The sequence below is a fragment of the Oculina patagonica genome, chromosome 4, assembly GCF_052425735.1.
Source record: "Oculina patagonica isolate OP01 chromosome 4, crgOcupat, whole genome shotgun sequence".
Lineage (NCBI taxonomy): Eukaryota > Metazoa > Cnidaria > Anthozoa > Scleractinia > Oculinidae > Oculina > Oculina patagonica.
In genome coordinates, this window is record NC_135761.1 from 12,338,527 (window position 1) to 12,364,629 (window position 26,103).

General features: G+C 40.2%; 1 protein-coding gene and 1 long non-coding RNA gene across 2 annotated transcripts; one reads left to right on the top strand and one right to left on the bottom strand.

Annotated features, from left to right (window-relative positions):
- Positions 1-339: 339 nt before the first annotated feature.
- Positions 340-26,046, bottom strand: LOC144651436 (AP-1 complex subunit gamma-1-like). The gene is made up of 25 exons (XM_078511373.1): positions 25,924-26,046; positions 23,822-24,046; positions 22,979-23,103; positions 22,389-22,445; positions 21,932-22,016; positions 20,954-21,050; positions 20,583-20,659; positions 20,113-20,208; positions 19,856-19,936; positions 18,122-18,220; positions 17,766-17,821; positions 16,698-16,811; positions 15,914-16,054; positions 15,776-15,830; positions 15,204-15,326; positions 14,527-14,613; positions 13,689-13,816; positions 13,316-13,420; positions 12,757-12,860; positions 12,609-12,649; positions 11,624-11,768; positions 10,650-10,808; positions 9,759-9,922; positions 8,620-8,718; positions 340-774 (listed from the first exon to the last, which is right to left on the bottom strand). The coding sequence occupies exons 2-25, from the start codon at positions 24,020-24,022 to the stop codon at positions 679-681; spliced, it is 2,535 nt and encodes an 844-aa protein (XP_078367499.1). The 5' UTR covers positions 24,023-24,046; positions 25,924-26,046; the 3' UTR covers positions 340-678.
- LOC144651573 (uncharacterized) lies at positions 23,125-25,912 on the top strand. The gene is made up of 3 exons (XR_013570343.1): positions 23,125-23,417; positions 24,360-24,435; positions 25,672-25,912. It is a non-coding gene; the product is annotated as an uncharacterized LOC144651573 (long non-coding RNA).
- Positions 26,047-26,103: the final 57 nt, after the last annotated feature.

Here is a 26,103-nt window from a genome sequence, read left to right on the forward strand (position 1 = left end):
CTTTGTTGTGTATTTTTTCTTTCTTTCTACTTGTCATCTAATTATAAGCAGCAACCATTACGGTCTGACTGTAGACTAACTATTCTCACGGTGGATTCCTACGGAACCTTTCAACTTTATCCCTCCCCCACCCCACAGTTACCCTTACCCCATCCATTAAATCCCGCGCATGCTTCACAAATCGAAAACTCTGCGGGCGTTTGAAACATAGGAAGGGGAATTTCTTTATCTGGACAGGAAAACTTCCCATACCCCTGGGGTTAACTGATGGGAGGAAGGTGTAGAAACGTACCGTTCCTTTACTATCTGCAGATACAGAAGAATGCGGTACAATAAGGTTTGAATAATTTGACTTTACGTCGATGGAAAATTACAATGGAATTACCGAGAAATCGGCACCTCCTCTGTTCCACTAGTCATCATCTACTTCGAGGTCCAGATGTCAAAATTTAAATTCTCCTAGCTAATCCTTATACTTTTATTACAGCATTAGATGGGAGAATTTGAATATCTGTCAAGTAGATCCTGAACACACAAGCATTCCATACCTCTACAGATTCTATACTAACAAGTCTACAGACAGTCAGGCCTGTGATTGCCGAATACACGTCGATAAGCATTTACCGTACAAAATATAATTTCTACATATAATCCAGTGTTGCGGTGGACGGATGGTCGTCAGAGTCCGGCAGGGAAACTGTTCACCTCTCCCTGCTCGTTTACGGGGGCTCCGTTCAGCTTGTACATCACTTTTAACCTCATACGCAACGGTTGCTGCGGAAGCAAAGTGCGGTGTATTAGTAGGTTTTCAAGTAATACGTTGATTTATCGCATGGAATGGAGGCCGGGCACACCCAATCACGAAGCTGGAAGCGGTTGCGTATTCGTGTAAGCGATTATGTAACAAATCCTCGTGGAATAACATGAATATCCCACTATGCATCTAATTCTGATTTCTTCCATTTAGTGTGCCTTTATTGCAGCGCGCGATTCACAGAACATACAATGAGAACTGAAAAGCGAAACACAACTCGCCATGTTGCAAAAAGATTTACTCCAGTACTTTTTTACCTTTCCTGTTTTGAAATTTTAAGTTGAACTGAAAAAGCAACTATCAAGGAAAGGCCACTGTACCACGTACAACGCGTACATGACCGCGTTTGCGGCGCGTTTCTCGTTCTATGGACGCAACGCAACTCGAACAAAACATTTTCGCATCGGTACAGAGTTCAGTGTTGTATATGTATTTTGGTAAATATTTAAATAAATACAACGCGTATTTTACAAACTATATACAAAGGAAGGCCACCAATCCGACCGCCAAAACAAATCTGGCGGTCGGGGTGGCTGTATTGAAGGGTTATTCAACAAAAAAAATGATTGATTGAGCTTTTCCTCAAACTAAAGAAAGTCCTAGTAACAATGTGGTCGAAGGGCGGGGTTCTGCTATGCTTAATTTTAATTATGGTGGATTTTTCATTTGAGTTTCAAGAACAAGATAAATAAAAGCCTTGTAATCCTCACAACGATCATTTGTCTAAGCTGCAACTGGAGGAGTTGAAATGTTTTTCCAACCAGACGTTCATGTGTTCAGCGAGGAGACAGGCGATAGTTCGTCGCACGCCTTGTTTCCTGTCGCACGAGTTATCTTATGTATTTTTTTATACTTTGGTATCACATGGTTTTAATGGAACATAATGTTGTAAGCCTCGTGTTCAAACAACATCCTAGCATTTGGCAAACACTTTAAGATTGATATTTCTCTTTGATACCAAATTGGTTTTGTTCTTTTGTCTTTAACTACTTCAGGGCTGAACGACTCATTATCACCGCTGCATTATGGTGTTTACAACACTTCATTAAAAATACATCCAACGTCTGTTAAACATAACCAAGAATTCGAGCCACAAAATAGGCAACACAAAGAATTTAGCATATCATGGCAGAGAATTTGAAATTTCTTCGCGAATCAAAGCAGTTTTATTATTGAAACTCGGCTAACCAGCAACAAGTATGCTCAGCGTGGCGAAATTAAACAACAGTTGAGAACTACTTTACATAATTCCCAGACAAAGCGGCTAATTGTCCGTTGGAGGAAGTTGATTGTTCGCGGCGAGAAACAAAACGCTCGCAACAAACCGCAAACAAAGAGCAACAAGCGGAAAACAGGGCCGGAGCTGTCAACATCAATAGAACCACAAGTCAAGAATATACCGCAATGTACTAAGAACCTGTACTACACAGTGCCGGAAACAAAAGACGCGCATCGTTTGACTCAAGAGGTGCAGTCACAGAACAGCAAGGACGCTTCTGCCAAGGGCAAACCTCCACACGTGTGAAAAACAATATGTTCGCTGGAGCGTCTCTTTGTGACACGTTGACAACGCGGTCTGTGTAACACGTGGAGAGACGCTTTCAAACTGACACTGCAGCAGAATATTACATCCTGTAGGCTGAAGAGGAAGACAGCCTCACACGTGTTATGCCGCTGGCTAAGCTCTCACACGCTGCAAATAGCTTGGTGAACAATCCGCAGTCTAAACGCGTGGTTATTTTGAAGGATGTCAAAGCAAATGTTCTTTCCAAAACACCTCTGCCGCAGGCAAGCACGTACTCCAAACTTTTTTGATAACAAGGGAAGTAGTTTGAAAAATATCACGATTTTCTTTTTGGAAAGCAACACAATTTAGTCAGCAGTCTGGCTGCCAAAGGCTTATAGTTTTTAGCCAATTAAACATGTAAACGACGAGAGCAGTGTCTGATACCAGCACAATTTAACTCGTAGTTGACTGCACAAGACAGAATAACTTTTATCATTTTCAGCAACGTTCTGACTTTTTACTTTTGTGACAAAATGCAGCCCATAAAATACAGTAAAGACAGATGAAGGTGCACAAAAATACATTTTCCGAATGGGTGGGAACCGAACTTACAACTACTGAAATGAACACAAATGAGAATTATACTAGGGCCGCCAAGCGGCCTGAAGTAATAATTCGGATTATATAAACAGACGAAGTGAGAAATATATGAGAAAACAAATGGTAGGAATTTCCCAGTTAGTGCTTCAAACCACTTTTTAACGCTAAAAATATAAGGGGTACCCCCTTAAAAGCAAAACAAGGGCCTGGGTCTACCCATAAGGCCCTGGTGCCTAGGTCCCGCGGACCCATGATCCTTCGCTGGCTTTTTGACGCCGTGAAATAGACAGGCAAAGCAACACCCTATAAATACACCAGGGAAGGGTGAAGGGTGGGAACCTCATATATTTCTCACTTCGTCTGTTTATATAATCCGAATTATTACTTCAGGCCGCTTGGCGGCCCTAGTATAATTCTCATTATATTTCACAGACTCCGTTCGAAATATATGAGAAAACAAATGGTAGTTTTTAACGCCACTTGTATAAGCAATTAAATAATCATAACACAGCCAGTTTCCAAGTAAACTTAAATGAGAGGAAAAACCTCGATGTCAGTGTAGAACGGCTGTTACATCTACCTTGAGGAAAAAACCTCCATAGCAAGGTTTAAATTAAACATGGGATAACAGTAAAATGTGCTGAATGCAGTTTAAGCACAAGACCAATAGGTCATCTAATGCAAAAAGTAAGTGTGAGAAATTTACTGGCGGCTGCTATTGTAGAAGCAACACACACTAGCATAGCTTTAAAATATGACTGTCTATTCCTGCTGCACACATAAAAATTTTCTAGCCAGCCCACAATGCGTTATAACGGTTTGTGGGGCAGTCTAATTGAAATTAACAACTAAACGGTTGACAGAATGTATGTTCCTAAAAAGATAACATAACTAAATATCGTTCAAGACATTATTTGGGAGAAAGCTTTTTGCCTTGGTCAAAGACGGGCAAAAAATGCTTCTGTAGGTTTGTCTGAATCGAGCCTGAAATATCAGATTTTCTAAGCATAATATAACATATAGCGAGTAAGAAAGACACCGCAAAAAACTCCGTTAGGAGAGTTGAGGTCAGAGATAAATGTAAACTCAGGGAGAACAACTTCCTGGCTGGGAGAACTTAAAGTGTTAGGGGCTATAGTAGCTTTTTATAACAATGAATAGCGTGTGTACTACCGCCCGAAAACATACACCCATTTGCCGCGGTTTTGCTCAAGGCGATTTCGCCTAGGAACTCCGACAGACGCGGCGCGGGCGGATTTTTCTGGATTTACCGACGTCTGCCGCGGCAAGTGAGGCCGCGGTGTAGTAAGTTATAACGGCAGTTAAGATAGGCTACAGATACGCTTGTGTTATGTTCAACAACGTAACATTTGCCGGTGTGATACCGTAATCCCTTGTTTGGCAAAAAATAGACGGGTTCCAATAAACTTGATATACGTGACATACACCAAAATAAAAAATTATTATTATTTAAAACGACTTATTTGGATAATTGTGGACCCAGACTTCCCTCTTGCTTTCATAGCAGATCAGTCGTTTTCTCGAAGGAGAAGTTTGTTTAGTTAAAACTTCTGTTGTTGTTTTTTTTTTTTTTTTTATAATTAAAAATCCCAAGCTTTAAAATAAAAACTGAATGAAAATATGCTTGAAGTGGTATAAAATAATAGCAACTAATTGAATTACTCAAGTCGCTTAAAAACAAGGACTTCACGCATTCCATTTAATTTGGCACTGCAAAACTGTCCACATTTCGCTATGAAGGAAAGTTTTTTACGCCAAAAATACATTTATAATGATCAATTTACATTACACCATGTAATGTAAACTTATGTAAACTTTGAGGTTATGGAAAACCCTTTAAGCGATTTTCTTATCTCATGATCTGCAATCATCTGCTTCTAAACGTGAAATAAATGCGACAGGATACTGTCTTAAGTCTCTGAGTTTAATGTCGATCTGACAAACAAACAAATAAACATATGGGTATTCGCCAGGTTCACTTGTAGGCTTTTATTAGGACCGGAACGCAAAAGGCGGGAAATATACAGGCATTTGCCAAATGGCTAGTAAAATCAGAACGATAAGATTTGATAGCCATGGGCTTCGCGATGTGATATTCCGCGAAGCAGACAGTGAGAACAGTGTAGAATCTTGCTGCTTTTTCCTGACGGAATGGTAAAATCACTAACATTGAAAACAATTATGAAACCCAGTAAGTGGGTAAGCACCGATGTTGGAATATGAATGATTTTCTAAGGTTACTTGTAAACCTTAAGACTGGTGGAGAGCCACTTCAGAGTGTTTTGACGACTTCCTTAGTTGCCGAAGTCAAAGGTTTATAAGGACTTGAACAGACTTTCACTTGAAGAAAGTTGAACGAGGCTTAATCAATTCTGTAGGGCCAAACACAGGCCGAATGGGCGGGTCTTGAACCGGAACATATTCCCGTACGAAAAAAAAAATTGTCAATTTTTAGAAAAACTCGTAACGAGAACTGAAATGAACGAGTCCTTAAAAAATGTACTTGACATAAAAACTCCTGGTAAAAGCGACGCTTTTAAGCAACTGATGTTTTCCGTCTGGAAAGGTTCGGTACAATGAACTTCATTTAATCGGGTCTATCACTAGACACATGGGTCCTAGGTTTTGGTACCAGGAAAACGAGCTTCCGTGAAAAAAATCGTATCGTGAAAAGGGAAATCTTTCATAAAGATCCTTTTCGTGGTAACCTATGAAGTGCTGGAATAATACAAGAGCCTCCTGACCCGATACGTGGGTAAAGGTGGAGACATATAGGGATGGTATATTAAAAACCAAAGGCTCATTTCTGAGAACCCGCAATGATGTGGAGAATACACGGTACGGTTTTAGGGCGATTTTTAAGTCACAAGGCGCTAGGAGTAATTGTACTGTGCGAGTCTAATTGACTTCACCTTTTGACCGTCGTCAACGCTAATTCTGGCAACTAAGTTTGGAACGGTGCAAATACACATATCAAGTGGATTGCTAATTGGTCAAGCTGTCTCCTTGATGTTTGCTACAAAAGAAGGAACTATATAACTTTGTTTAGAAAAGTATTGACTGTAAAATGCGCCATATCTTTTCATCTCCCTTTTTTGGTGACAGCTTGAGGGTAGCTCTGCAAGGGTTACGACCTGGTTCAGGCTGCAAGAAACACTCTGTTTGCAGAGAACAAAAAGAGCCATAGTTGAAATTTTGAACAAATTTACTGTGGTAAAATTAAGTTTCTATTTATCTGTCTGATGTCTCAAAACAGACAGAAAAGCATTTGCTCTGCCAGCAGGTAAAGCTTGCAGCATGGTTAATTATCACATAAGTTGGACCTCAATCATACACCAGGGGCACCATACATGGGGCCAGTGGCATTCTAGAAGTCAAGGCAAACAATGAACATTGGACCTTGTCCCTTTCTTGGACAGAATATCTCATTCAAAGGGAAACTTGATTTGACAATTGCTGATCAAGTTTTGGGAGCAGATAGTGCATCCACTTAAGGAGTTCCCAATCTTCCAGAATAAGAAGATATTGCTTATATATAATTATATATATTTGCAAAAGTTAGTATCCACAAATTTGGGGAAAGAGGATAATGGTTTCCAGGAGGTTGACTTGGAAGTGAGTCGAACAGACCATTATCATCACTGTAATACTGTACTTAAATTTGCAGCTTCGTCAGATATGTCTTATCAGACTCTGTTTGTTTCTAAATGGTCTCTACGAGTGCCATCATTATAAGACTGCATTGAGTTCCCAGCTTCTTTAGATGTCTATCAGACTCGGTTTGTTCCTTAATAAGCTCGACGGGTGCCTAAAATAGGCTCTACAGGTGCCTGAATAGGCAATATTGGTGCCTCAATGGGCTCTATTGGTGCCTGAATAGGCAATATTGGTGCCTGAATAGGCGATATTGGTTCCTGAATAGGCAATATTGGTGCCTGAATAGGCAATATTGGTTCCTGAATAGGCGATATTGGTTCCTGAATAGGCTCTATTGGTGCCTCAATGGGCTCTATTGGTGCCTCAATAGGCAATATTGGTGCCTAAATAGGCGATATTGGTTCCTGAATAGGCAATATTGGTGCCTGAATAGGCAATATTGGTGCCTGAATAGGCTCTATGGGTGCCTAAATAGGCTCCACAGGTGCCCGAACGGGCGCAGCAGAAGTCCAAATGACTTATCGGTCGCCCAAGGTTCGCTGAACTTCTATCCTGACGAGTTATTAGCCATAATCGACAGATCATCAGACTGAACTTGTTCACAGCGAATCTATTCGCTCGTAAATACTCTCGAGCGAGAGAAGAATCTCCTGAAGAGTATCATCGTCTTCTACGTGAAAGGTCTTTGCGTCGTTTGGCAGGACCATTCATCACGTATTTCAGGCAGACGCAGAAACAGTTTCGGCGGGAAGATGGCGACCAGCAACGAGTCCTTCTATGCGACTTTGTGTTGCCAAATGGATATCTTCAGCGATGCAATATATCTGAAGAGCGACAAAATATCGCTAAAAAGAAACCTGCTGTGCCAAAAACACAGAGGAATAGCCTGAAAAGGTAAAAAATTAGCAAAAATACAAGATAAAGGGCAAATACTTACCGTAGGGTTTGAAGCACAAGGAAAAAAAAGCCAGCGAAGGATCATGGGTCCGCGGGACCTAGGCACCAGGGCCTTATGGGTAGACCCAGGCCCTTGTTTTGCTTTTAAGGGGGTACCCCTTATATTTTTAGCGTTAAAAAGTGGTTTGAAGCACTAACTGGGAAATTCCTACCATTTGTTTTCTCATATATTTCGAACGGAGTCTGTGAAATATAATACAAGTACAAAGTACAAGTACGTGTCAGCGGTTCAAATGGTTTCAAATGCGCATGCGTTAAATGTCTCTCAAATTTGCATTTCGCGTACGCGCTTACAGTACTTGCCCTAGACTGCAAAACAGTCGTATCTTTTGCGAACGCGCTCGGTCTTGAAACGAGAGCGAGAGGTCTGGAGCCAATGTCAAAACTATGGGTGAGACTGGGGAGAGACGCTAAAAGATACGGGCGTGCGAGGCTCGCTAGACGATCGGCGCTTCGCGCCTTCGATAAGCGCTTTTTCCAACGACTTTAGAGAAAAAACGACTGTTTTGCAGTCTATACTTGCCCTTACGTTAAGTGCTATCTGAACAGTGCTTTGCGTTTGCGTTACAATGTTCGGGTTTGCCTCTTGTGTGAACGTTACTAGGGTTATGTGTGAAAACTACTAGCGTTTGAATTCTACAAAAGAGAACAAGTACCAGTTAATGGTTTGTCTCGGAGTTGCTAGGCAACTTATTGCGCCATGATTGTATGACAACTTTCGGAGTACTGTCGAGTGTTCGCGCTATTCTTTGATTGGATGATAAAAATCCGAAAACGACACTTGTTCCCAAAACTGCACTCTCTAAACTGTTTGACAGTCAATCTCGTCCCCGGAGGATGCGGCCCGTTTGCTAAGCACCAAGAATCACGAGATCTGATCGAAGCCGATTTTTTGAGAATGTGTCGAGTTTTCATTTTCGATTGTCAGCCAATCAGATTTGAGCGAAAGTCAGTGAATCGCGGACTATCAATTTTGAACCGGCCAGAGGTCACAGTTCTTCGTGCTAACCAAATGCCTCGCGGCCTATGAGGACGAGAATGTTTCGACAGTTGAACAATTTACCTGTTGAGGGTTCGCCACTTTGACTTCTTGATTAACAGCGCCTGAATTGTTTGGCGGTATAACATTACCAGACGGACTTAGGAGCTGCAACTGAAACGTCTGTGTACAAAAGCAAAGCAAACAAAAGGTAAATTGCAGCAAATATTGAACTACACACAAGTACGTAAGAAAAAAGGACACGTTTGGACTAACACTTTTGTGCCAGGTTTGGTAGAGCAGTTTTCAATTGAGTGTCGTAAAACCACAACCAAAGTAATTACTCTGGCCAATCACAAAGGACACAGACAATCCAGTGAACCAATCAAAACTCGAAGCAAATACATGTAGCCGGCACGAAGCGCGGGAAAACGTGCGCGAGCGAGTCACGATTGTTTTTGGTTTTACTCCTGATTGGCTGAGAAAGTGGCGCGAGATTTTTAAGCCAATCACAAAGCGTAATAATTCAAAACCAAAGCAAACGCAATTTACTTTCGACACTCAAGTGAAAACCGCTCTATAAATTATCACCTAGTGTACTAAAACTGCCGACAAATGTCTCTGGGCAAACAGTGTAGATGGAAAGGTTCCAAATGAATTACAACTTGAAAAAGGTTAGGCTGACTTAAACAAGTTCTCTCGCATTCTTGTTTCAAAAATACGCTAGAAACCATCATGATTTGTTCGTCTTTCTACAGTTTGGTTGATAACTTCCTCTTGGTATTCTAAATAAGTAAAAAGGTAAAGTCTGCTTCGAGCCTAGTGGCCCATACAGGCCGGAGCTTATCCCGGTTTCCGTAGCATTAAGCAACTAGGAGTATTGCTACTCCCCCCTGGATGGGATGCTAGTCCATCGCAGGGTTACCCCCCAGCAGTAAATTCGTCGGTACCCATTTATACACCTGGGTGGAGAGAGGCACTGTGAGAGTAAAGTGTCTTGCCCAAGAACACAACACAGCGCCCCGGCCAGGCCTCGAACCCGGGCCATTCGACTCGGAGGCGAGCGCGCTAACCATTAGGCCACCGCGTCTCCCATAGGTATTGTAGAACAGTTTCAACAAAATGCATTCAAAATCCTCTTCATACTTCCCCCTTACGTCACTTGCACTGACTCTTTGTAACAAATCATTAAGAAAACAAGTCAAGAAAAATTCTACACACACCTTCGGTACTGCTGCCTGGAAAACGAAGTCAGTCATGGGAAATGCGAGCGAGTTTGTGGCTGTCACCATGATGGATACCACGTTAGACGGGTTACCAGGAACCTTCTCAAACGCAAAGTTTATCTTTAAACCATTGTTCTCAAAGGCTGTCATGGGCGGAAAACCTATCAAAAGAGAAAAACCAGTACTGTTACATGAACTGTTACGGGAATAAAACAGTTCACAAATCAACTACACTACAGTTTTTGAAGTTCTCCTTGCGACCGCTGTCATAAACGAGCACCCTCACGAAACTGATTACAATTGCAAACGACCAACATCCATCTTTTCAGTGACTAGTCAATTATGAGAATGAATTCTACTACGCGACCATCCTCGTACCCAGGGTCTTCGTTCCCTTTGACCAGCGGTCGGGAAGCAAGCGACCCTGATTTAAGTCCGCAAACATCGAGATTCTGGTTGAATTGCGCATGCCTAGCTTTCAAAAGATTAATAATGACTCAACGAACTTCTTGGTGCTTTACATCTGGCCATTTTTATTGTTTTCCAAACCAATCAAAATCGATCCTGCAACGGAACTTTCGAGAGTCGCTTGTTTCGTCGAGCCAATCAGAACTGAAACCAAAACCAATCGTGACTCGCTCGCGCACGTTTTCCCGCGCTTTGTGTCAGCTACATGTATTTGCTTCGAGTTTTGATTGGTTCACTGGATTGTCAGTGTCCTTTGTGATTGGCCAGAGTAATTACTTTGGTTTTGGTTTTACGACACTCAATTGAAAACTGCTCTAAAGAGATGAAATCGTGAAGTTATTAACAAAACATTTAAGGGCAATTTTTGGAACTGACCAAAAAGTACTCTTCCAACTATAAACAGAAGTTCTGTATACAAACCTGATGAAAAGTCTTGATTTTGATTCGGAGCGGGGATTGGTTCATGATTTAGCTGAAGCTGAGCCGGCATTCCAGCAGGAGCAGGGTTCAGCAGTCCCCCGCCATCTAACAAGTTTGGAACCGCTGGTGATGGCGCCACCATGTTCATGGGAGGAGGGCCTGGATACGAGGAATAAAAAAAAACATCGTTTAGCTGTTTGTGACTTTTAACACAACATGTATTTTTTAGAGCGCGGTTTTTTAGCTACAATTCTGGAATGAGAATGGCCAGAATGTGAAATGCGCACGTTTTTCTATTCCGCATTCCTATTCCGGAATGGACAAAATGCAATTCAGTCCATTCTTCTCTCAGGGGCAGAATGAATAGAATGTTGCGAATGAAAATCCAAGATGGCAGACGGCGAGATGAGCGCTGCAGATTCAAATACGCTATCGGGTCACCTCGCCACCAAAACTAGTGTGTTCCTCGTTCTTTAATCCATGAGCTGAGGTGACTTCGCTTGGTGGCGAGTTGGTTGGTGGCGAGGTGACCGGCATCCTCAAATACGTCCCAGCCGGAGAAAAAAATCAGGTTACAATTTTGGACACAATGAAACATTGCTTCTAGTTTCATTGTACAAGAAGCACAAGGCTTTCTTCAGTGACGTTCGAACAAGAAAAAGGCAATTTGGCAAATAACAGCCGACGACATGAAGAAAAATGGCTACTCTCCGTTGGCAACAACCTGCGAGAACAGGTGGAAGTGCCTTACATCTTCATTTCGGAAGCGCGACGACAACAACAGGAGTGGGAGGAACAAAAAAGAGTGCAAGTTCTACTGAGAGTTGGCAGAAGTGTACAGTTACAGTAATGGGCATTTTTTAATGCAAGCAATCCGAATTATTCCTTTTTCCAGAACTGCGGGTAAAAAAATGCGCCCTTAAAATCGTGAACCATAAACAAGACCTAAAGGAAACAAATATAGTACAACTGACCTGCATTTGTTGAGCCTAGGTCCAGATCCCCTAGTAAATCTAAGAGGTCCCCGCCTGACGAGGATGCAGGAGCTGGCGGCTGGACTGGGGCGGGTGTAGGTTCAGGCTGTGGGCCTCCTCCAAGTAGGTCCAACAATGTATCTGACTGGAAGTTGAAAAAAAAGTTTGCCAAAATGAAACAACTAAGAAAGCACTATTTACGTATTAACTGAAAACTGTAATAGATACATTCTGGTTGGTCGGAACAGCAACCAAAAAAAATCAAACGTCCTCTCCGGTTTCTTCAGACTCGACAACACACACTTTATTCTGACATTCACAGCAAAATAATCAAATCAGTTCGACTCAAAAAAGGGAATAACTGAATAATTATGCTTATTGTAGTTGGCACTAAAATGTCACAAAACTGTAAGTCACTCGGCTGATACAATCTCTTTTGTACATATTCTTTGGACTAATAGTTGAAGGTAAACCTTCCAAATATTTTTATGAGCCTGCATCGTAGGTCAGCAAGAGAAGGGAGAGGGGGAATTCAACCAAGCAAACCATTGATTTCACAGACAATCACTACAAATAACTATAAAGCTATAAAGATTAGTGAAAAAACTGAACAACGTTTTGGTGTAATCTTGACACCATTATCGCCATTATGTGTGTGCAAAAAGAAATATTAATTTATACTAAAAAAAGGGGCGTAATAGAATAAATTAAATTTAGTTTAAAAATAACTGTTCAGTGTTCATGTTCATTCCAGTGAGGTGACAAACACTGGTAATGAGTGCAATGTCTGTTCAAAGTCTAAACAAACACTTTTGTTGGCTCGGTTTCTTCATGCGAATCCACAACATTTCCTAGATCAAGCAATCAAACTTTCCCTGGCATTTCTTCAAGGTCTTAAACTTGTAAGTCAGGTCGCCAACTGTATCAACTCGGAAAAAAACTAAAAATTACAAACTGAAAATTTACTTATTAACAAAAATCTTACCGCTGGTTTTGTAGGAGGAGGTTTTTGTTCTATTACAGCAGCTGCAATCCAAAAAGGATAATTAGTATTGAGCTTGGGAATAAAAACACACACAGCCAAAGAAACATTTTTTTGGCAAAGATAACACGAAAAGAAATCAAGATGTTACCTTCTTTTGCTTGAATTTCTGGTTGTGAAGGGACTTCCCCATTTGTAACTGGTTCAGAAGAAAGTTTAGATTCCATGACAGGCATCTTCTCCAACAGAGCAGATCTAAGAAACAAAATTAATAAACAAGTTGTTACTTATTCTCTGGACTAACAATAACCTACGATCAGGCTTTCTTTTCTTTTTTGTGAGAAAAATAATGCCTGATCACAGGTTAGACTAACAACGTCTAAGACAAGTTACTGTTGAAGTACAATGAGGCTTGAAGAAGAAAAAAACGAATTCCAGCTTGCCCTCTGGACAAGTACCTCTCAAATTTAGCTTGCCCAAGTCAGTTGCATGCCTCTGGATCTGGACGCCATCCACCAGATAAATCGCTATCCAGTAGATAGATAAAATTGTTTTGCCACCACTAATCTGCTAGATAGTGATTTTTTTCAGTGAAGAGCCTCATCCACCCTTTGAACAACTGGACCCTAGGATATCTGCAGCAGCATGCCTCCAACTGCTCCAAATTTGTAAGAACGGTTTTTAAAATGCACAATATGAAGAATACTCACCTCATACTGTCATGGTTTTTGAAGAGAGAACCAAACTCTACACCTCTTTGCTGCAGTTCGACATCCATGTTCACTTCAAATTGGTTGATGATATTTTTAATCCGCCTGAAAAAAGACAAAATGAACGATGACCAAGAAATCCACAGACTAGACACACCGACTAGTAACTCTGTTCTATTGAGATTCTCTTTCAGTGAAACATACCATCCAGAGTAAAGTGCCTTATTCGAGAACACAACACAACACAATGACCCCAGCCAGAGTTCGAACCTGGAGCACTCAATCCAGAGTCCTGTGCGCTAACCATTAGGTCACCCCATCGCCCATTCAGATATTATTAAGGAAACCATTTGTCATTTTGTTGGTTACTTACTCCATAGTCGAGGTAAAACGTGTACTGAGTTTCATGACAGCAGTCAATGCGTAATCCCTAGTGGTGGATGTAGAATGAGTACTGTATAGTACACTTTCCAAGACATCAAGCACGTCATTCTCTGTCATCTACAAACAACATTGAAAAATGGTAAATGGACATTACTGAGTGCAACTATACTGTATACAGGTCGTTCAACTACTGTATGTTAAGTCTGCATATGAGCCTAGTGGCCCATCAGGCTGGAGCTTATCCTGGTTTCCGAAGCATGAAGTGACTACTGTAGGAGTATTTCTACTTCCCCTGAAGTCAACTCAAAAATCCTGTGTTGCTTGTCCATCACAGGATTACCCTCCAGCATTAAATTTGCTGGTACCCATTTATACACCTGAGTGAGTGCATGCCCAAGAATAGACTGTCCACAGCCTCTTTTTTTCAACGCAAAAAAGCGAAAGAATTCGCTCCTCGTCCCCATTCCCTCGCGTTCCCGTTTTGCGCTGGCATCCAATTCCTCACTGTTCTTTCCCCATGCACATTGAACGAAAAAATGCGAAAAAAATAAAAGGGGTGTGAACAGTCTAGCCCAAGAACACAACAAAGTGCCCTGGCCAGTGCTCAAACCCAGATGGCTTGATCCAGAGTCCAGCCCACTAACCATTAGGCCACCATTCCTTCCTACTTAGCATAATTTTGTCAAAATAATTATAAAAGCTTGCGAATGCAGACAGTTTTCACCTGTTGCTTCACTTTTACTTTTGTCAAGCAATCACAGTTGTTTCTTCACTTCACACTTTATCGGATGGTTTGTGTATGCACATCACTTGTAAATTAAACTTACATTAGGGGATTCATCCTCTTCATTGTCGACAAACAACTGGTCGCCATATTCTCCACAGCACCAAGAACCCACTTGGACCAGCGGTTGCTGAAAGGGAATTCAACAAATGCAACAGTAAACCCTTAAATTTCACTGTCCAAAATACAAATACAGTGTAGTTCTTAGTAATTCCTCACACAGTATAGTCAAGCCATTTAAAAATTATTACAGCAAGTGCCCACATAGGTTTTGGTCTTGCAGTCAATTTCTTGAGGTTCATTAAAAAATGTTGGATTGCACCTATCTTTCGGTTGGCCAAGTAGCATTTCATTGGACCAATCAAACTTTTAAAAGAAGAAATTTTCAGGCGGATCTTGAGTGGCATTTTCACTGTGTATGGTGTTAAATTTCTCATTGACATGGCTATGACAGTGTGTCAATTGTATCAACTCCATCCCTGGGTTTTGATTGGTATAGATACATCAGATAGAACCCATCATAAAGATGTTAACCTGACATTGTCTGGGACATACATGTATCATTGTAAAGACTATACATTTTTTTTTAGCCAGCACAATCAAGCCTACAGCCAGATAATTTATTTCATGGGCTCCTGACTGATATCTACATTGTACACTTCTAATTGAACCTCTTCATGTAGTGTGGATTAGGTTCTTAAGTTGTCTTTAAGAAAGTACCTGGCTTATGTCATTTTGCATGGCTTTGAACAAACGCTGGACAGCATAACCTTGCAGTTCACTGGATGTAGACACCAAGTGGACAAGGCTTGGTACTGCATCATCACGTACGAAATTTCCAGACTAAAACAAGATGAGATAAGCAATCAACCACACATCAAACAAGAGTTCAGAGAGTAATCATGCTTGTAATTTAGAATCAACCATTGTATGCAGTGTGAGGCTGATTTTGAAATGAACTGCCTGACTGTCATGTAGTAACTGTAAGTTGTGTAGTAACCATTGCTAGCAGCCCTCATATTGCAGAATGTAAAGATCATTCATTTTGTCAGAAAAATTTAGTAGTGTTTGAAAATATAAATCATTGGGCTTGCAAGGTTATCTACACACAATGGCCAGCATCTCTGTCATGTAAAAGCCACTAATAGAGCCACCATGCTAAATGTAGCTGTCTGAAAGTTTTGAATTCTCTTTAAGAAAATTCTTGTGAATTGTTTTGGTGCTGTTTTTTTTTCCCACATGTTTATTCCAAATTACAGTAAACATTTAGAGAAACAAGGTTTTTAACTTACTGTAGTGAGAACTTTCATCATAGTGTCGATGTGCCATCTCTTGTTTGGGGAATGTCTAACAAAAAAAATAGTTAAGTTAATGTAGTGATTTTACCTTTCCTTTGATGCATGTGGATCAAAAAAGGAAGAAATTCTTACTTTTCAGCTGCTAAGAAGATTTCTGAGGTGACATACGACTTGAACTCCACATCAGTTTTGACTAGGAAGGCCAGCAGTTCCTTCATCATGCCACGAATGTTACTGGAGTTTACGAGAGCAAATGACAACTCCATAGCTCGCCTAAAAAGGAAAAATAGATTGCAGTGAGCACCAAAAGGCTATGCAACTGTGTGGCTACAGCATAGCTAAGGATCTCAGTCACTGTTCTTAAAAAACTGCCATTTATACAAGATTACAAGTGGTTTGCTTTGAGGCCTTCAGGCATGGTAATCAATAACAGAACTGTGTTGACTACTTTTTACAATCTAGTCTTCTTGTTGCCTTCACAAGAAATTTTATAACTTTATTGCAATAAGAGTTGTTTAAAATATATATAAGGTTGTTTTGAATTCCAGGAATGATTTGCTTCACTAGTCTTGTGCCGTAAACACTCCAAGTATTAATAATAATGACACATTCTTTCTGTCAATTTAAAGCAACAACAACAAACTTTATATGATATGTATGTCTGTAGTAGTTATAATTTTCCACAAGATTGGAGTCAAGATGGGATAAGGGGGAAAGCCAGGCTGATGGCCAGGAAATGAAAGGTAGTCATCCTAGAGAAATGCTAATAGTGTTTTGGACAGTTTCCTCCAAATAGCCTGTCTTCACAATCTTCTGGCTGAATGCCTAGGGAAAGAGGGGTGATTACATATATATGCCAGAAGGGGTGGAGTCAAAAAGCAACAGGATAGCTTTTAACAGCTACATAGCTTGTTACCTTCTGATAGAAATATCAGGATCCTTGAGACAGTCTAGGATTGTCGTTCGATGCCTCTGCACAGCATTGTAGTCTGCATGTACAGTCTTTAAAAGTGTGTTAAGTGCAACATATCTACAACACAGGATAGCAAGTACAAGGTCAATATGAGTGGTTCACTGCATACCCAGGGGGGGGGGGGGGGGTTCTCCCATATGTGCCGCCCGATAGGGTATGGTTTTTGAGGTTCTCGGTCCTTAAATAGGGTATCATTTTTGCTCCTTTTGGCAATGTGTTCCCGGTGTGATCCTTAGATACAGCCCTGAAGGGTACCTAAATTCTATTAGCTAAAATAAACGCCCAGCTAAACGAAAAAAGATATCTTAAAACTGAATTTTCTGTTCAGGTATTAGAAAAGCGATTTTATAAAGATTTGTGTCTTGCCGTGCGCGGTTAGACGTTATTTGGGTCGTCACGGAACGCTTCTCCTCCCCTGAATAGGGTGTCATTTTTTGGTTTTGGGCCTTAAAAAGGGTATCAATTTTCACTTTCTTTATCCTTAAATAGGGTCAGGGTTTAAGAACCTTGGCGGCACACCCCTATCCGAAATTTATGGGAGTACCCCCCCCCCCCCCGGGACTGCATAACCCCAGATTTTACTTCACACATGTACTATGGACAAGTGATCTCTAAAGTCAGCGTTCCTTTTCTGTACCTTTATCTCAATAGACCATTTTACAGTTGTCTGCTTAGTGACCTGGCCTTTGAATGGAAGTGAGGCTGGAGGTGACCTTGTTTTGATACAGACCTCACTGCTTTTGTTTTGTAAATCATGTTGTTTTTATGCTAATTAGTTTGCATTTACATGATAAAGCAGGAAGGTTTGTATCAATGCAAGGTCACCCTCAGCCTCACTACCATTCAAAGGCCAGGTCACTTGGCAGGCAACTGTAAAATGGTCTATTGGGAAGAAATAAACTCATAGTTTCCTTCTTGATTGTAAGGGCTGTAGGCCATACATAGCAAACACAAAAGAATTGTCATTACTTATCATTAGAAGACAAAGTAAAATTTAAAAACTTGTCTCACCTTATATTTTTGTCATTGTTTAAAAGAAAGCGTCCTAAAATATTGATTGCTAAAACCTAAAAGATGAAAGAAAAGAAAGTAAAATATAGTTAAAACTCAAACCATGCCAAACATATGCAACACTGAAGTGTGAACACTGCAGCAAGAAAAGATTTGGGTAAGCAACAAAAACCTCTGATTGTTTGATGGTTTCCAAAGGCAACTATTATCTAATCATGCAGTTCATTTTGGTTACCCGAATGATGTCAGAAATCCTTGTCTAAAAGCTGGTGCTCAAGTTCCACAAAGTGTCTGGGGTAGCAAAACAAACCAACAAAATACAAATTTAGAACAGTTATTGGAACAATAAATCTCACCCTGAGGCCACTCTCAGATTTTGTATCCATTATGGTAAGAACTGTCTCGTACAGGATGGCATTGCCAACATTTTTGCTAGTTTCTGTGTTTGTTGCGACCTGCCAAAATTGACAAAAAGTTACAGAAAATGAACATCAAAGAAAACAATAAAAACTATATGTAATTGTGTGGGGGATGTGGTGACCTTTTGGTTAGAGCATTGGATTCTAGATCAAGAGACCCGAGTTCAATGCTGATCAGGGTCACTTTCTTAAACTGCATTTCTGGCAAAAGACTTTACTCTCACAGTGCCTCTCTCCATCCAGGAGAACAAATAGGTTTGGATGGTCTGTTAGGAAAACCTGGCAGAATGCTGGGGGGAAGGTGAAATGGACTTGCATCCCATCCACAAATTCTACTCCTAGTTGCTTCCCATCCTACAGTACCAGTGCTCGAAACTAACTTTTGCGAGTGGTCTTCCATGGACAAGTGAAGTGAAGTTTTTACTGGTCCTAGAGGAAACTTAACTGGTCCCATATTAATAACTTGCTTTTACAAAGAACACAGTAAGTACGGTCCTTACTGTGTTCTTTATAAAAGCAAGTTATTATATGGGGCAGCCTTGGATCAGGAAAATAAAGAACAAGATGTTTTTCTTCTAAAATGTGTCTATAATATTAACAACTTTTCAAATAAAGTTATCAGAAAATCAACATAGTCAGGAGCTGCCAACATTAAACGAAGATAGCTTGTTCTTACTATTTGGAAAATCTAGGCAATACTGGCAGAACATTTTACCAGCTTCCTTGTCATACACCAGCCAGTCAAATTCTTTTCTCCATGCTTCTTTAAAAGCCCTTTCTTTTCGCGCTTTTTTGGCTTGGGTTGGTTGTGAGGGGGGACAGGGGGGTCTGAACCTCCCGCCTCCCGTACCTTTTACTCCCGCCTCCCGCCCCTTTCCGTAGCGGTTCTCTCCCGTTTGTTCCATGTCCATTGCAAAATATAATGAAATGTTACGAAATTTCACTCGTTTTCTCCCGGTTCCCGCCACCTTAAAAATCCCGCTTCCCGCCCCCTCTCCTCCCGCTTCCCGCCCCTTTTCTCCCGAGCTCCCGCCCCCCTGTCCCCCTCCACTTGGTTCAGTTGGTTTGGAATTCTCGCAGCCTTCGCAACTTTCTTGAACATCCTTCTCATTAACGGACTCTGTTTGACCTGTCCTTTTGAAGTAGTTCAGTAACGAAAAAGCTTGGCGAGCTGCCATCGTTGTTGTTCAGGTTTTAACCGCCAAATATGCAAAGAAGAACTCACAATACGGAACCAAACAGCTGGATTACACAAGTTTACCACGCGATCAGAACCCCCTGCAATGTTGATGCCTACGGCGCATGCCTCTGGATTTCTCGACCCAGTTTCTAACGAATTTCAAAATGGCGTCGAAGGATAAATGAGCGATCGTAAACAAGAGACAAGGCATGCAATTAATAGTCATTTTTATTAACTCAAGATATACAAAATCAAAGAGTAATGAAGGGAAGGAGCAGTGTACTCGTCCACGAGCAAGAGTAAGTGGAAATTTCACTCGTTTTTGACGAGTAAACGACCGTTAGCTTCGACCACTGAGTACTCCTAGTTGCTTCGTGCTATGGAAACCAGGATTAGCTCTGGCAGTGTGGGCTACTGACCGAGTACAACCTTAGCTTTACAACATCTACATGTACATTGTGTTCTTTTTCTTATGTACAATTCAGACTGACCTGAGCCAGAACATCATTCATCTGATCACTGACTGATTCTTCATCTTTACCAAGCATTCTCAAAAGTCGCAGAACTTTAACCTGCAACAAGACAACTGCAACATCACTAAAAACTTAATATTACACAAGAAGTGTAAGTGATCTTTACAGACGTACAGTTACCTGTGGCTGAAAGATCACCAAAAACTGAAAGTAGCAACTATTTCAAAGCAAAACTTGCAATTCACCGAGGAGCATAAATCTGTTTTAAATTGTACCTGAATGAATGGATCACTAATTCCAGATACATCATGTTCTGGGGAGTATCCTGACATTACCAGGTTCTTTAGCGTCTTCACTAATATCGGCACATGCTGTAAAGAAATAATAAAGTAAACTGCATTAGACTCTGATTGCCCTGGGTTAGTTTATAGTGAAACACTATGCTATTTCAAAGATATATATCTTTTATCTCTATTTCAAAACGAGTCCTGGTGCAAACCTTTATGGAAATGAGTTTCATTTGCACATTCATGGTCTCTGCAAATCAAATTTATTTCCATAGAAAAGATTGTGCACCAGAACTCGAAACTGAGGTAAAAGTGAGGTAACTAAGTTTCTGTTTATTTACAATATTTGTTTGTTTGTCTATTTAAGGGCCACAATGTAAACTACTGGAACACCAGTAGTTGCGTGAACCCTATAAAGGTTTTTTTTCTACTGACACATCATTTAAACACCAACTCACCCTTCGAAAGTGTGACAGCGTCTCAGGGTTAACACGACACATCTCTGTAACTAGTGACACTCCACTCACCAAAACACCTGATTACAGAAATCAACAACAGATAACTTTTAACACAGTGTTAAAAATGTGCTCCATCAGTTTTTTTAATATCATTGCAACATCTACATGCATCCCCAGGATAGCTAAATGAGAAACTACAAAATTAATAATAAAACTGTGGGTTTTGGCTGTCAGCGTAAAAAATGACGTGGCTTGAGCAACTAAGGAAAAGAAGTTCTCAGAAAGATCAAGTTAAAGCACTTTATTACTTGCCTAAAACTCTAAGACTTTATGCTTTAAGTTTCAATCAAAACTGTATAGGAAGAACTAACCATGATTTCTTTCATTTAAAAGGGATCTTGTTGTGGGAACAAACACTTCCATAAGTTCAGGTACTTTTCGGACAATTCTAACTGCACAAAGTGCAGCCTGAAAGATAAAAGCATCATATTAGAAACTGAAACATTGAAAGACTTCCCCCTTTGTAAGGAACATGCTAATACTAATACTGTAGAATTCCGATTATAAGCCCTGGGCTTATACAACTTCGTAAGGGGTTTTGGATGGGCTTATAAGCAGAGGGGCTTTTATCCGGGAGGGCCTATAAGCGGAATGAAAAAAACGTTTTGAAAAGAGCCACAGAAGTGTTGATCGAAATACATTTTTAGTTAAAAACACATAATAAAGCAACATTCACGGCCTTGTTCAGTACTGTCATCCGGCAGAGGGGGGCTTATATCCGGGGGGGGGGGGGGGGGCTTATAATCGGATGTATTTTTTTGTTTCCAGGTAGGTGGGCCTATAACCGGGAGGGCTTATAAGCGGGGGGGCTTTTAACCGGAATTTTACGGTATACTGAAAACAGACATTTATAACACCTTTACGTGAGAGACAGGTTTGCCTGCATATTGTACTCTGGATCGAGTGATGCTGGTTCAAATGCTGACCAGAGTCGCTGTGTTGTGTTCTGGGGTTAGACACCATATTCTCAGTACCACTTTCAACCAGAGTATAAAATTTAATGAGTATTGGGCAACTGTTATGGTAACATGATAAAATACTGGGGTAACCCCGAATGGACTTAACAAAGCTGTGCTCTAAGAATAACTGCAGGGTGCCCAGCTCTTAAAAGCTTTCAGAAATGTTAACTTATACAAGTCACCCAAAGGCAAAAGTGAGTCCCCTGTGGCACCCAGACTCTGCTTGAGCACAACACTGGACTAGAACCCCATTCAAGGGAAGTAGCAATACTCTACACCTAGTTGCGACTGCACCACAACACTTTCACACAGAACAAACTCTACACTCACTTTTTTCCTTAGGTAGGAGTTTGTTGACTTGAGCAGCTTTTCCACTTCACCCGCTAAATCACGACTCATTTCCTGGGAGCAAATGCTACAAAAGGAGGAATAATAAGAAAACACAAATATAACTGTTCACATTTGACCAGTTTGTGCAGTTTTATAATACATGTAGTTGGAGTTTCATTCAAATACAGTTGCTCCTAGCTCAAGGTAGGGTAGTAAAAAGATACAACCCGAAAGCCAGCGAGGACAGGATGAGTGAGCACAGCAAGCCGAGAAAAGAATGACGGTCCCAGATGGAGGCCGGAAACACACGACCGCCAACTGACCCAATGATGTGACAGACTGAAAGAAGACGAAAGCCGAGCTGGCAGAAGCCTACAGGCGGGTCAACGCGGGTTTTACTGTGTTCCAAATAACTGCACTATACAGTACGTACTCAAGAAAACGGTATTTAACTCACTTTCCTAAAGAGCACAGAGCAAGACCTTGCACAAACTGGTTTGAATGACTCAAGTCACTGAAACAAGAAACAAAAGGACAATCATATGTCAGTGAAATGTTTAGTAAAGTAGATGTGCAGCACCACCTAAATGCATTCATGCATTTGCAACAGTTCTGCTGTAGGGGGATCAATGTGGGACTGATTCACATGTCAGACAATTCTCGTGTTTACCACTGTTCAGTTACACTGTACATGTATGTGCATTTCAAACTCTATAAGTACAGTATACACCAAAGTCCGAACAGCTTATTATTTCCACTAAGAAAACGGACAGCTCAATGTGCACTCATTTAAGCTCTTGTAAGAGAAACTTCAGTGGTCTGAGTCAACATTCAGGATACAAGTCCACTATGCTGATCCATGAAGTCTCTGTGATTTATTGAACGCTTCCAACTTTTCAACATTAGTAAGCAGTGTACATGTAGCATTATAAAGAAAACAACTTTCAAGAATTAACACAAAAACTTACAACTAAACAGTAAAACTAAGCCTAAACAGTTTAGGCATAGTAGAGGGATAATGTGAAGTGTAATGTAGCTTGTACTCACTTTTTAAGAGAATTTGTAACCAACAGGTGAACATCTTGTCGTTCATCCAATAAAAGCATGGCACCTAAATATCCTATTCTTTTGTCTGTAAACTTGGGCGAGGCAATCAATTTTAAACATTCCAGCTGCAAAAGAATAAAGGATATTCAGTAGGACCAAGAGTAAAAAATTAATTACAGAGGAATAGCAAAATATCCAGTCACTCCATTCTACTGAATCCACATTTTAAGTACCAGCACTAAATAATAAGTTTTTTCTTGGATTTGAACAGACTTATAGTTTTTTTTTTTAACTTAACCAAAATACATGTACATTGTAGACATTTTTACAAGAAAATCTGTACTGCATTCAAGGATGCAAGGCTGAGTACAAAAAGCTCCTACTTACTACAGTTCTAAACATATACATGTCATGTGCAGGATCTGAGCATTTATGGACAGTAAGTACTGGTTCATTATTAACCTGTAACGCACATTCATCCTCATGATCATGCACAACATAATAGGGTTGAGCATTCAAGCATTCAAGTCAAGCATTGTCCATGTTGTGGTTCAAATTTATCTTTGGTTTAAATTTTTTTTAAACCAGTTTGATTTTCATATTTCATTGTCTCATATTCATAATTATCATAATCTAAAACATTGGGAAATAAAAATCAAACTGGTTTGAAAAAAATTTAATCCGAAGATAAATTTGAACCAAAACATCTACAACACATACATGTAAACAATTTAGAGATGTGGAAAGACAAGTAACAGACCAACAGTACAATACAATACAACAGTAAATGCTTTTCATCCTCTAAAGTACATTTGAATGTCCTGTCAGCAAAAACCCTCATACCTGTCCAAAGTGAGCAGGATATCCCAACATGTGAATATACAGCAGCTTGGCAACATTGCGGCATCTAAAATCGTTATCTTCCTCCCTGAATGAATCTCTTATGTACGCACACTCCTTGGCTATCACTGCTCTCTCGTCAGCAGCTGTCCGTGCAGCTCTTATTGTTCGTATCAGGTCTCTCAGCTTCCCTGGAGCCGGCATGATTAGGCCTTAACTCGGGAGCTCCTGTTAAAACACAAATTACATTAATATTGCACAAATACAACTTAACAATAGACCTTGGAATTTTGCACAATTCTGTTACATGTATCTACTAGCATGATAATACAGATCTTGTTGCAGCATGCTCGATTTCATCTCATAAACTGTACATGATGTTTGATTTCAGTAGTAACACACAAAAAGGAACACAAGTGGAAGTTTAGGAGGATGAGAAATGCTGTGGAATTTCCGCAGCTTATTTCAAGTTCTCCCAAACTTTCATGAATGTTTCCATAACTTGATAAAAACACAGAAAAAAATCTTTTATTTCCTTTAGAAAATTCTGTAAGGAAACAAAAGGAAATAATCATTTGCTTGAGACAATCAAATACTGGGCACAAGGAAAAGTACTAGTAAGGAAAGTCATTAATTTTGTTTACTGAGGTTTTCAAAGAGTAAAATTCTCTTTGCTCCCATGAACAAAACATCAAAAGCTCACGCTACAAAACCACAGAGTTACCAGAGTTACCAAACTAGGCCAAGTTGCTCATAAGTATTGGCCATCATTTGAAGACATGAAATTTGAAGTTTGCCTTCGATACCCAGAGGAACCATTCATTAACACAAAAATTTATACAGTACATGGTACAACTGCAGGGCTGTGCTCTAGCAGAGCCCAGGTGCCTTACTTTTGGGCGACCTGTATAACTTTACTATCATGAAACCTTCTAAGAGCTGGGCACCCAAGATTTCTTACAGAAGTACCTTTGGGCGCCCTGCAACTATTCTAAGAGCACAACTTTGAACTGTAGTTCTAATTCTTCACTGCAACCAGCAGGCTGCCATTATTTTTGTCACCTGCAAAAAACTGCATTACCAAAATCTCTGATCTTAAGCAATTAATGATCCAGCTTGCAGGCTCATGAGATTTTGTGGCAATTTCCCATCTGTTCTAAACCTCTTTCTATTCAAAGTCATTTTTAGAGGAAACTCTTGATTATAAAATAATGCTTGCATGAATTGTTAGTGAAGATTAGCCCCAAGCTATGAGACATGACTTTTGATGTTGCACCTGGCAGAAAGACCTTGATATATGCTTTTCAATTTTACAAACTAACAGTTAAACGTATGACATTTCCTTTCCAACAAAGTACAATTTAAAATGAAAGTAAATCAAACCAGAAATGATCTATATTATTCAGAAAATTAAAAGTTGCTCATTCTAATTTAAAACTAAGATTTCCCCAGAAGGTTCAGTTTCTGTTTGAAGAATTAAACCTTAAATGCCACCCATGAATCACAATAATATTAACATTTAACGATTTTCATGTTTTAGCAAGATAAATAAGTAGAAGGAATTTATTATTCATCATTCAGCATGATTTCGTATCTTGTTGCTTGTGGCTGAATTGAACTCGGCCACAAGTATTAAGCCTACAAAATATACTAAACAATTTAATTTGGTTTAAAATTACGTTGTCAGATTCGAACATTTTACTGATTTCAGATGGTGCACATTAAAGTATTCGCCTAACGACTGTATGAGGTTAGATTTTGGACAGTAGGGTACTCTGCTAACAAAGTGCACAGTTTACAATATTTGCCCTTGTACAAAACTAAGTTTGATTTTTAAATATTATGTTTCGCAGACTACAAACAAGATTTACAAAGTACTGAACATTAAATTTCTACAGTACAAACTGATAAACTGTCCTTTGAGCAAAGTTCCCGTATTAAATTGTACAATTTTTCGTGTGAGATCCGGCAAATGAAATAAGCTTATCTCGAGTATCACATTGCCAACTCGCTTCTTCCGCCTGCCGCAAGAGAGTTGTACCTCCAAACGGCGCTCAAAAGAAACGCTAGATAAAGCAGATACCATCTACCTGATCGGCACTTACCTGATCAAAGAACTTTGATCAAACTCCGCCTTCGAAAGGAGGAAATCAGGTTGAAAAACGCTCCACGTTCCACGAAGACAAGTCGAAGATGGCCGGGCAAGTAATGCGCAAGTGCAGTGGGAGGGACTCGGGCTGCAAACTCCCGGATGTCAGAAGCGGATGAGTGGTAAAGCAGTCATT